Source organism: Bufo gargarizans, chromosome 2 (genome assembly GCF_014858855.1).
Source record: "Bufo gargarizans isolate SCDJY-AF-19 chromosome 2, ASM1485885v1, whole genome shotgun sequence".
NCBI classification, from domain to species: Eukaryota; Metazoa; Chordata; class Amphibia; order Anura; family Bufonidae; genus Bufo; species Bufo gargarizans.
Genome location: NC_058081.1, coordinates 336052017 through 336064455, shown reverse-complemented (window position 1 = coordinate 336064455; position 12439 = coordinate 336052017). Strand labels below are relative to the sequence as shown.

Sequence of the window (12439 nt, the reverse complement as noted above, 5' to 3'; positions counted from 1 at the left end):
CAAAAAAATAGCGCATGTCCTATTTCTTTCTAGTTTGCGGATAAGGATAGGCATTATTACAATGGATCCGCCCAAAAAAAAAAGGATGCGCAAAAAACGGATGCCATATGGAACGTTATCTTTTTTTTTTTTTGCAATTTCCGGACCGCAAAACATACCGTCATGTGGATGTAGCCTCAAGGTTAACTCTAATAAATCTTTGATGACAAACAACTAATTGTATGTAACACTTAGGTATTTTCCACAATGCTCAATCGAGCCTTCCCGACTGTCGCCTGCAGCATTCCTTCCCAACAATTTACATGCAGTCCAAAACCTGTTGGCGGTGCTGCTGCATTGTGCTACTTTTTAATGTTTTTTTGAATAAAAGAATTGGATTTTATTTTCACGCGTAGAAACCCCTTTATTCTATTTGGATTATCTTGCACAAGTCAGCAAGTGTTTCCTGCACCGATGCGTTTGGGACACTCAATGAATATTATTAACTGAAGCTTAAGTAGGCTCCATTTCTATTATTTGTTTGCACCTTTACTATTACCCTTACCTGTGAATGTGCAAAGTGTATATGGGGTATGTACAGATTCTGTACCGAGAATATAAATTGGAAAAGCAAGCAGTAGTGTTGCTAAAAGGCAATTAGTGCTTGTAAATAGATGTATATATGCATTCTGATATTCCTAGCTAGTGGGCCGCTTTTTTACCATGTTAACACTGCAGAGCAGTTGTCTAATTTTGGTATTTAAAGAGGTTGTCCGGTTTTCTGATATGGCTGTACTATCCTCAGGCTAGGTCCCCAATATCAGATTGGCTCCTGCCACCCCCACCAATTAGCTGTTTGAAGGAGCCAAAGTGCTCATGCAAATCATGTATCCTCGTCAGTGTTTATTTGCAAACGGTCAGCATTGTAGTGGTGCAGTGTGATTACAGCTGCCTCTTTCATTCAAGTCAATGGGACAAAAAAGCTGCACCACCACTACAATGTTGTCAGTGTGTAGACACACATTGAAGAGGATGCCCTGCTCGCACAAGCACCGCAGCCTTTTCAAACAGCTGATCAGCTGGGGTGTTGGAAATCAATATCGGAAAACCAGACAACCCCTTTAAAGGAGTTCTCCTAGAAGTAAGAAAATTAAAATACTTAAATATTACTTTAATATAAATATATTCCCAAATACCTTTCATTAGTTATAATGGCTCCTTTTGTCTGTGGAGTAATCATTAGGAGAAATAAAATGGCCTTTCTATTTTGTACACACAAAACATCTCCTAATCACACAGGAGGACAAGTTACTTCAGAACTCTGAGGTAAAGAGCTGCCTCAGCCTCCTCTCTGATCTACTTGTCAGGAATTATAATCCTGAATACAGCTGATAAGATCTTCAGCTGAATTTCTGTAGGAATGGAGTCCATGAGCAAACGTGAAGTACATAGAGGAGGTAGGGATGTGCATAATGAGCTGCAGCTCTTTTATGCAGTTGGCTCCATTATCACAGCCCCACATTGCCACATTCTGTCCTGTCCATCCTCTCTTTACTTCATGTCTCCTCATGAACGCTATTCCCACAGGGATTCATCTGAAAATCATATTAAACTGTATTCAGGATCATAATCCCTTACAATTAGGGCAGAGAGGAGGATGAGGCAGCTCTTTACCTCAATGTTGTGAAGTAGCTTGTCCTCCTGTGTAATTAGGACAGGTTTTGTGTGTACTAATAGGACAGCGGCCATTTTATTTCTCCTGATGATTGTTCCCTAGACCAAACAAGCCATTATAACTAATGAAAGGTATTTGGGAATATATTTATAATAAAGTAATATTTAAGTATTTTCATTTTCCTTATTGCTGGAGAACTCCTTTAATATTACTCTCATTTGCCCTATTTACACTAGCATTAAACACCTATGGTAACACTAATACCGTTGAATGGAATATTTGATTGTTCTTATGTTTCCATCATAAATGGAGGACTTGGCAGCAATTCTGAAACTAGTAGTCATCATGACCTCTCAGTCACGACTCGCCTCTTCAGTTGCTGCCTAGATGTCCTCTGCTCCTCTATTTTGCAGAACATTCACACATTATGCACCTGAAAATAATAGTGTCACAAATTGTGTTTGCTGAATAAACATACTACATACTGAGTTTCTAAATAAAAATATAAACCTAATAATCCTAAAAGGGCATCAAGCCCCATTAAGCTCCCAGCTTTTCAATAACAGGCCAGCTGGCTTGTTAGCAAAGAACTGGGTTGTTATTAGGGATTGATGCCCTTTTAGGATTATAGGGTTTAAATGTATTTCCTTTTCAAGCCACAGATCTCCCAGTATAATGATGATTATTGAATAAAAGTACGCCCCATGTTGTGCACCCTAATAAAAAATATACTCTACATGCTCTATGCTCTGAATAACAATATTAACCACATTGTGCTCCCTGAATAAAAAAAATGATCCATGCTGTGCCCATTAAATAAAAAAAAGTCCCATTATGTGCCCAGTGAATAAAAAAAAATGCTCCGCAGCATGCTCATTTCCTAACATGTCCCACACCGTGCCACCATGACTTGTCATCTGAACAAAAAAACGAAATTAAATTGGGGTAGACTAAAAAACTAAATGAAGTAAAATTAACCTTTAGAATGCAGCATTCCAAAAAGTTTAATTTAGCTCTGGCTATGAAGGCACAAAGCACTCCCAGTCATAAAAAGGGTTAACCCACATTTTCACTCTAGTATATGCCCTGTAAGGTCTTATTACATTTTAGACTTGCGCTTGAACTTGTAAAAAAGACACTTCGTATTCCCATATTCCTTATTTCCATTTAATATACATTTCCCATTTGCCTCTAGTGCACAGGTGAGCTGTGGAAATCTAGAAATGCTTTTGGCATACATTATATTTTAAAGCGATATAATAATAAAGCACCTGGATAATATCCACATAACTCACTGTATTCTTATTCCTTTGTGTATGCATTACTTGATCTTTCAACTAAAGAGGTTAAGCATTTTATTTGGCTGTGTTTGCACTAAACCCCCCCCCTATAGTGTCATATATTTTTTTTTGTTGCATTTTATATGTTGCAGAGCTGCTTTCAAATGCTGGTGTCAGGCCCTTGATGAAACGCTCAACATGTCTGATGCTCTTAATTCATGGCAAGAGCTTGATAGCTCCCCAGACGGCATAAGCAATGGAAGATCTAAAGATTACAGTGAGAAATTTCTCTCCCGAGCGGGAATTTGGGGTTGTTTGCTGGCTGCCGTCATTGCTGCTAAAATGTCTCGGTAAGTATTGAAAAAAAAAAAAACTTCTTGATTTACTTTTATTTATCACGTAATGCTTAGCGCCCAGAGGGGAGCAATAAAAGCTTCTCCTGGTACATACTGAAGAAATAAAATTTTGCAATATAGGAAGGGAAAACTCGGTAGGAGCAAGTATTTTAATCCTTTCTTGTTTAATGCATGAACCCCTATATTTTTGCTGCATAAACACAACTTTTTAACCCTTACTAGAAGTTATGTAACATTGTAATAAAAAATTATTTATGGTTCTGCTTAAAACCGACAGCAGATTATTACCATGGACTCTGCTAAGTAACATTACACTTGCCTGTGGAATTCTCAGTTCCTACAGGGTCATACATTTGGACAGAGAGAAAAATAGTTTATAGCGGTTGTAATTGGTCATTTAATTATTCATTGAAGTTGTTTAACGAAAATGTTTGTGCAGTCAAATTGCTGCTTACCATACCAAAAAATACCCAATGAGGCCATTTTTTAAATTGTTTTAGGATGTGAATGAATATCGTCTAAGACAGCTTTAAAGCGTATGTCACATTTCAACAGACTTTGCATTAATCAGTAGTACAGCGTGTGTACATGAGGAAAAAGACTATATCTGGCCATTATATGGCTTGTATTTGGTTTTTTAGTTTTTTCTGTGTACTGGAGATGTTGGCTGGAGACTAGCAGCCATACATTTCACACAGAAAGTAGAGGAGAATGTGCTTCCTAATGTTTTCTCACTCAGAAGCAGCCCCAGGATCACGGAAGAAATTACAGAGAAGTGCTCACCTGTTTGGATGTGTATAGAGCACTTGGGCTAAATAGAAACTATTTAAAGTGTTCCTTCAGTTTTTGACACATTTTCAGAAATTAATAGTGCAGGTGAATAAAATAAACTTTCTAATAATTCTTATTAAACAATTATGCTTACTTCTGGGCTTCTTACAGTGCCTACCTCCTCTTTTACTTCACTCAGCCTCAAATGTTTATGGAGAGAGAAAGGGGCATGAGGAGGAGGCTGCTGTCAGCTAGTAAGTGATTATTACCTCACTCTAAACAGTGGTAGAGCCTTATCTTGCTAGATACAGTGTAGTCAAAAAGGTTAAGTGTAGCAGAGCTAAGAAACTGCGGTTTCTATGTCTTTCATCCAACAGCCTTGTCCTCCCCCTCTACTCTCTTCATAGCCATCATTGTTAGAAGTAGGAAAAAGCAAAGTAATATAGTTTATAAGGCTGAAAAAATACATCTGTAAATCCAGTTCAGCCTGTTATCCTTCAAGTTGATTCAAATGAAGTAACCTGAAAAAAAATATAAAAATGATAATGCTGTAACTGGTGTAGACTCTTTGCCGTCCTCCTGGAGTCCTGTCTCAGTCAGCTCCTTCTCACTTCTCCCTTCTCCCCTCTCCATAGACTTGTACTGGATGATGTTACTTGACTTAATGTCTTGGTCTCATCAAGCTGGATTTCTCATAAATTTCAGAAAGTTATTTTAGAAAAGATGATTGTCATGGTCTTACCTCCTTGCTGTTCCCTTCGTTTGACATGTGCTGGCGGCCATCTTGGTTTCTGGGTTTTCTTGTAGCCTCCCACCCTGCGGCTCCTCCTTCCCACTGGGAGGAGCTGGATGCCCAGCTCATATATATAGGAGGTCTGTGGCTTCAGTTCCTTGCTTGGTCCTCCTGTGTTCACATGCTTCCAAGACTGCTGCTGCTTCTGGTTCCTGATTCCGGCTTCGTCTGACTACCCCGTTGGTTCCTGATTCCGGCTTCGTCTGACTACCCCGTTGGTTCCTGATTCCGGCTTCGTCTGACTACCCCGTTGGTTCCTGTTCCTGGCTTCGTCTGACTACCCTTCTGGTTCCTGACCTCTGTCTCCGCAAGACCCTGCTTCGGTTTAGCCATCCGTTCGGACTTTGCTTACGGCTTGCTCTTCAATAAAACCTTCTTATTTTCCACTTATCTCTTGTTGTACGTCTGGTTCATGGTTCCATGACATTAGGACCAAGCCATGAATTCTGACGGTACAGGGCCACCCTCGCTACCTACGCTGGTTGCCAGACTTGATCAGCAGGATCACCTGTTGGGTCGGTTCGCTGTGGCGTTGCAAACCCTGCTTGAACGCACGGCTCATTTAGCTTCCGTTGCCGATGGGTCGGTTGTCGCTCCTGGGCCCGCTCCTACTGCCGCTCCGGTTGTTGCGCCAGAGTCTACCCTGACACCTGTTGCTGCGCCTGTGGTGTTTCAGGGTATGACCGGTTCTGCCCCCCTTCCACAGCGCTTTGGGGGAGAGCCAACTCAGTGCCGAGGTTTCCTTAACCAGGTGGGCATTTACTTCGAGTTGCTGCCACATGCCTTTCCTACTGAGAGATCAAGGGTGGGCTTCTTGATCTCGCTGCTCTCGGACAAGGCCTTGGCCTGGGCCAGCCCTTTATGGGAGAACAACAATCCGGTGGTTGCCGAGTTTTCCGGTTTTGTTGCTTCTCTTCGGAAGGTATTCGATGTGCCGGCTCGTGCTGCCTCTGCTGCGAAGCTCCTTATGTCCATCAGACAGGGTTCACGATCCGTAGCTGAATACGCCATTGAGTTTCGTACCCTGGCAGCAGAGGTGGGCTGGAATAATGAGGCTCTGGTCGCTGCTTTCTCTCATGGTCTCTCGGATGCCTTGAAGGATGAGGTTGCAGCTAAGGACCTACCAGTGGAGCTCGAGTCTCTTATTTCTTTCCTGATTTTGATTGACACCAGACTCAGGGAGAGACCTTCCTTTAAGGAGAGCCTGCGGAGGTCTCCTAACAGATTGGCGCCTACGTTTGCTGTCCCACCCGTGCCTCCCTCTCCTCCCACGCCTCCTGGGGATGACTTGTCTGGGGGTGAACCCATGCAGCGGGGGTTTGCTCGCCTGTCTGAGGGGGAGAGGGTACTCCGGAGACGCGAGGGCCGATGCATGTACTGTGGTCTCGGTGGGCATTTTCGGTTGGCATGTCCGAACCGTCCGGGAGAACGCTCGCACCTGAGGTCCTGTCGGGGGCAGATCTTGGGTGGAGTCTCCTCGTCCCCGGTTTCCCGTGTTGACAAACCACTGATCACGGTTGTCCTCTCCTGGGTCGGGGGCTCGGTGACGACCCAGGCGTTGGTGGACTCTGGTGCTGGTGGTTTGTTCATTGATAGAGTGTTCGTTGCCGCCAATTCCATTCCTCTGCAGCCTCGAGGTTCCCCACTGGCTCTTGAGGCGATAGACGGCAGACCCCTTCTGCCGCCACACGTGACTCATGAGACCCTTCCAGTGGGGATAGCCATTGGTGCCGTTCACAGAGAGTCGGTCTGTCTCCAGGTTATTTCGTCTCCACACTACTCGGTGGTCTTGGGGTACCCCTGGCTCCAGAAGCATAATCCGACTTTCGATTGGAGATCGGTCGAGATCCTCTCGTGGTCACCGCAGTGTGGGGCTAGTTGCATCCATGGGCCTGTCAAGTTGCTGTGTACTTCCTCGGATTCTCTGTTGCCTCCTGAATACGAAGAGTACCGGGATGTATTCGATAAGGTGCGCGCGGTTGCCCTACCTCCGCACCGCCCATACGATTGTGCCATAGAGTTACAATCCGGTGCCGTTCCTCCTCGTGGCAAAGTCTATCCACTGTCGGTAGCGGAGAATGAGGCCATGGAGGAGTACGTGAGGGAGGCGCTTTCACGCGGACACATTCGCAAATCCTCGTCCCCGGCAGGGGCTGGTTTTTCTTTGTGAAAAAGAAGGGCGGCGAGTTGAGGCCTTGCATCGATTACAGGGGTCTCAATCGCATCACGATCAAGAACGCTTACCCGATACCCTTGATTTCCGAGCTGTTCGATCGCCTCAAAGGGGCCACGGTCTTTACCAAACTCGACCTGAGGGCGGCATATAACCTGGTAAGGATCAAGGCGGGCGATGAGTGGAAGACCGCGTTTAACACCAGGACCGGTCATTATGAATCCTTGGTTATGCCCTTTGGGTTGTGCAATGCGCCCGCAGTCTTCCAGGAATTCATCAACGATGTTTTCCGTGACCTGTTGCAGCAGTGTGTGGTGGTCTATTTGGATGACATCTTGGTATATTCTGCATCCATGGAGGCCCACATTCTGGATGTCAGACGAGTGTTGCAACGCTTACGAGAGAACAAGCTGTTCGGTAAGCTTGAGAAATGCGAATTTCACCGATCCCAGGTAACCTTCTTAGGTTACATCATTTCCGCTGAGGGGTTCTCCATGGATCCTGAGAAGGTTTCGGCTGTCTTACAGTGGCCCCAGCCCAGTGGGCTTCGTGCCCTGCAGCGCTTTTTGGGCTTCGCCAATTATTATCGGAAGTTCATCAGGGACTTTTCCATGCTAGCCAAGCCTCTCACGGATCTGACCAGGAAGGGCAGTAATCCTCAGGTCTGGCCGCTCGAGGCCATCCGAGCTTTTGAGGCTCTAAAGTCCGCCTTTGTGTCGGCTCCGATTCTGTCGCATCCCAACCCTGGGTTGCCTTTTGTCCTCGAGGTGGACGCGTCTGAGACGGGAGTAGGCGCCCTCCTGTCTCAGCGTAGAACACCAGAGGGTCCTCTGCTTCCTTGTGGGTTTTACTCCCGGAAACTGTCTTCCGCGGAGTGCAACTATCAGATTGGTGACAGGGAGTTATTGGCCATCGTGCAGGCCCTTAAAGAATGGAGGCACTTGCTCAAGGGCTCGGTGGTTCCGGTTCTCATCCTGACGGACCACAAGAATCTGACCTACCTCTCTGAGGCCAAGAGATTGACACCACGTCAGGCCAGATGGGCTCTGTTCTTGTCACGTTTTAATTATGTGGTCTCCTACCTACCCGGCTCCAAGAACATCAGAGCGGATGCCTTATCACGGCAGTACTCCGAGCTGTCCGGGGAGGAGTCGATTCCGACTACGGTCATACCCCCGAATCAGATCCTGGCCGCTATTCGCACCAGCCTGACTTCTCCTCTGGGTGAGCAGATTTTGGCGGCTCAATCTGGTGCTCCCTCTGGGAGACCCAACGGCAGATGTTTTGTGCCTGAGGAGTTGCGCACTCGGTTGTTGCGAACCTACCATAACTCCAAGGCCGCGGGGCACCCTGGAAAGAATCAGCTGTCCTGGGCGGTTTCACGTCTGTTCTGGTGGCCTTCTCTACGTTCCGACATCGCCGCATATGTAGCGGCATGCTCCGTTTGTGCCCAGAGTAAGTCCCCTCGGCACCTTCCGTTGGGCCTTTTGCAACCCATAGCCACCGGGGAGCGTCCATGGTCACACCTGGGGATGGATTTCATTGTGGACCTCCCTGCATCCCGAGGCCATACGGTCATTCTCATGATTGTGGATCGGTTTTCCAAAATGTGCCACTGTGTTCCTCTCAAGAAGTTACCCTCTGCACAAGAGTTGGCCTCGATTTTTGCCAGGGAGGTCTTCCGGTTGCACGGTTTGCCCAAGGAGATTGTGTCGGATCGGGGGAGTCAGTTTGTGTCCAGGTTCTGGCGCGCCTTTTGCTCCCAGTTGGGGATTCATCTCTCTTTCTCCTCGGCCTACCACCCTCAGTCCAATGGGGCCGCAGAACGATCCAATCAGGCCTTGGAGCAATTCCTTCGTTGCTATGTCTCCGATCACCAAGACAATTGGGTTGACCTCCTGCCTTGGGCTGAGTTTGCCACGGCGGTGAACTCTTCCTCTGGGACGTCTCCCTTCATGGCCAATTATGGGTTCCAACCTGCCGTGTTACCGGAGGTATTCTCTCCCCAGGATATTCCGGCTGTGGAGGATCACCTTTCCGTCCTACGTGCTTCTTGGGTACAGATCCAGAGGTCCCTTGAGGTCTCTGCGCAGCGCCAGAAACTCCAGGCTGATCGCAGACGAGCGCCCGCTCCTTCCTACCAGGTCGGAGACCGCGTATGGTTGTCCACCCGCAACCTCAACCTTCGAGTGCCCACTCCCAAGCTGGCGCCTCGCTTTGTTGGTCCCTTCCGAGTGCTTCGCAGGGTAAACCCAGTAGCCTATGCCCTTGCGCTTCCTCCTGGCATGCGGATCTCCAACGTGTTTCATGTCTCCCTGTTGAAGCCACTGGTGTGTAATCGTTTCACTTCCTCGATTCCTCGGCCTCGTCCGGTCCAAGTGGGCAATCGTGAGGAGTATGAGGTGAGCAATATCCTGGACTCACGCCTGGTCCGCGGCCGGGTGCAGTTTTTGGTCCATTGGCGTGGTTATGGTCCAGAGGAGCGTTCCTGGGTTCCCTCCGCAGATGTCCATGCTCCTGTCTTGCTCCGAGCCTTCCACGCACGCTTCCCTCAGAAACCGTTCCTTACTCCGCGGAGGAGGGGCCCTTGAGGGGGAGGTACTGTCATGGTCTTACCTCCTTGCTGTTCCCTTCGTTTGACATGTGCTGGCGGCCATCTTGGTTTCTGGGTTTTCTTGTAGCCTCCCACCCTGCGGCTCCTCCTTCCCACTGGGAGGAGCTGGATGCCCAGCTCATATATATAGGAGGTCTGTGGCTTCAGTTCCTTGCTTGGTCCTCCTGTGTTCACATGCTTCCAAGACTGCTGCTGCTTCTGGTTCCTGATCCTGGCCTCGTCTGACTACCCCGTTGGTTCCTGATTCCGGCTTCGTCTGACTACCCCGTTGGTTCCTGATTCCGGCTTCGTCTGACTACCCCGTTGGTTCCTGATTCCGGCTTCGTCTGACTACCCCGTTGGTTCCTGTTCCTGGCTTCGTCTGACTACCCTTCTGGTTCCTGACCTCTGTCTCCGCAAGACCCTGCTTCGGTTTAGCCATCCGTTCGGACTTTGCTTACGGCTTGCTCTTCAATAAAACCTTCTTATTTTCCACTTATCTCTTGTTGTACGTCTGGTTCATGGTTCCATGACAATGATGTTGCAGAGATGTTTTGTGCCTGCTGTTGTCACGCTGTAGGGGGTGAGCACAGGTTCCGTCCATCAAGTTTAACCAAGGTATAGGTAGGGACGCGAATCCCAGAAGGAAGTGAGATGTCTTCATATTTTAATAAGCATTAATGTCATTTACTTTTAAGACTTCATCTAAACCCTTTTTAAAACTGTTCACTGTTCCTGCTGTGACCATGTCCTGAGGAACTCTATTCCACAGATTCACAGTTCTTACAGTAAAGGAGCTTTGACGCTTCTAGAGACTGAACTTTTTCTTCTCCAGTCAGAGGCAGCGCCCCCCTGTCTTTTGAGGGCGTTTTACATGAAACAACTTTTCACAATATTTTTGTACGGCCATTTACATATTTGTATAGGTTAATAATGTCCCCCCTTAGACGACTCAACTGCTTTTAGATCTTTGTTTCAGTTGTTTCTGTGATGTAGTGAAATATAATTACACGCACTTCATACGTTTCAAAGGCTTTTATCGACAATTACATGACATTTATGCAAAGCGTCAGTATTTGCAGTGTTGGCCCTTCTTTTTCAGGACCTCTGCAATTCGACTGGGCTTGCTCTCAATCAACTTCTGGGCCAATTCCTGACTGATAGCAACCCATTCTTTCATAATCACTTCTTGGAGTTTGTCAGAATTAGTGGGTTTTTGTTTGTCCACCCGCCTCTTGAGGATTGACCACAAGTTCTCAATTGGATTAAGATCTGGGGAGTTTCCAGGCCATGGACCCAAAATGTCAACGTTTTGGTCCCCGAGCCACTTAGTTATCACTTTTGCCTTATGGCACGGTGCTCCATCGTGCTGGAAAATGCATTCTTCTTCACCAAATTTGTCATGTCCTGCTCTGACTATGTGCGGAGGTCGGCCAGAATAGCAGCACGTGTTTAGTGTTTTGTTTTGGAGCCGTGCTGGATCCGCCTCCCATCATGTGCACTGGGTGGGGTCATTAGTTTAAATAGCACTCCATCCCAGTGCTCTGAGCGGGTTATAGAAATCATTCTGGCCTTGGAAGCAAGGAAGGAAGGAAGGTTGTCTGTTCCAGCTCTGCAAAGATAAGTGTGGTTTCAGTTTTTGTTGTTTGTTTTCTTGGTTGTGTTGGTGTCATCTCTCCCATCCAGGTTCTGTGCGAGCAGGCTCCTCCTATTCCCCTTTTCACCATTTCAGGGAATCTATGGTGTTTTAGCCCAGGCACGAGGACACATCAGTCCTACCATCTAGGTCTGAATGTGGGCTGAGCAGAGCAGGGAGAAAAGTCAGGGATTTGCTAGGAGGTAACCCTTCCCCTGCTTCTTGCCTAGAGCCTGGTTTGTTGGTTTATCTGTATGTCTTATATCCCGTCCGGCGTGACAAAACTGTTGTTGGATTGTTGGAAGAAGTTGCTGTTGGAGGGTGTTTTGGTACCATTCTTTATTCATGGCTGTGTTTTTGGGCAAAATTGTGAGTGAGCCCACTCCCTTGGATGAGAAGCAACCCCACACATGAATAGTGTCAGGATGCTTTACTGTTGGCATGACACAGGACTGATGGTAGCGCTCACCTTTTCTTCTCCGGACAAGCCTTTTTCCTGATGCCCCAAACAATCGGAAAGAGGACTTTGCCCCAGTCCTCAGCAGTCCATTCACCATATTTTCTGCAGAAGATCAATCTGTCCCTGATGTTTTTTGTTTTTTTTTGCGAGAAGTGGCTTCTTTGCTGCCCTTCTTGACACCAGGCCATCTTCCAAAAGTCTTTGCCTAACTGTGCGTGCAGATGCGCTCACACCTGCCTGCTGCCATTCCTAAGCAAGCTCTGCACAGGTGGCACTCCGATCCCGCAGCTGAATCCTCTTTAGGAGACGATCCTGGCGCTTGCTGGACTTCTTGGACACCCTGAAGCCTTCTTAACAAGAATTGAACCTCTTTCCTTGAAGTTCTTGATGATCCTATAAATTGTTGATTGAGGTGCAATCTTAGTAGCCACAATAGCCTTGCCTGTGAAGCCATTTTTATGCAACGCAATGATGGCTGCACGCGTTTCTTTGCAGGTCACCATGGTTAACAATGGAAGAACAATGATTTTAAGCATCACCCTCCTTTTAACAGGTCAAGTCTGCCATTTTAACCCAATCAGCCTGACATAATGATCTCCAGCCTTGTGCTTGTCAACATTCTCACCTGAGTTAAAAAGACGATTACTGAAATTATCTCAGCAGGTCCTTTAATGACAGCAATGAAATGCAGTGGAAAGGTTTTTTGGGGATTAAGTTAATTTT

At 46.8% G+C, this 12439-nt stretch overlaps 1 protein-coding gene across 1 annotated transcript in view; it reads left to right on the top strand.

The window, feature by feature from the left end:
- CFAP54 (cilia and flagella associated protein 54) overlaps positions 1–12439 on the top strand; it is a 383858-nt gene that overhangs the window by 242103 nt on the left and 129316 nt on the right. The window contains exon 44 of the mRNA XM_044280574.1: positions 3087–3284. Within this exon, the coding sequence (XP_044136509.1) occupies positions 3087–3284 (198 nt within the window). The remainder of the gene's footprint in view (positions 1–3086; positions 3285–12439) is intronic.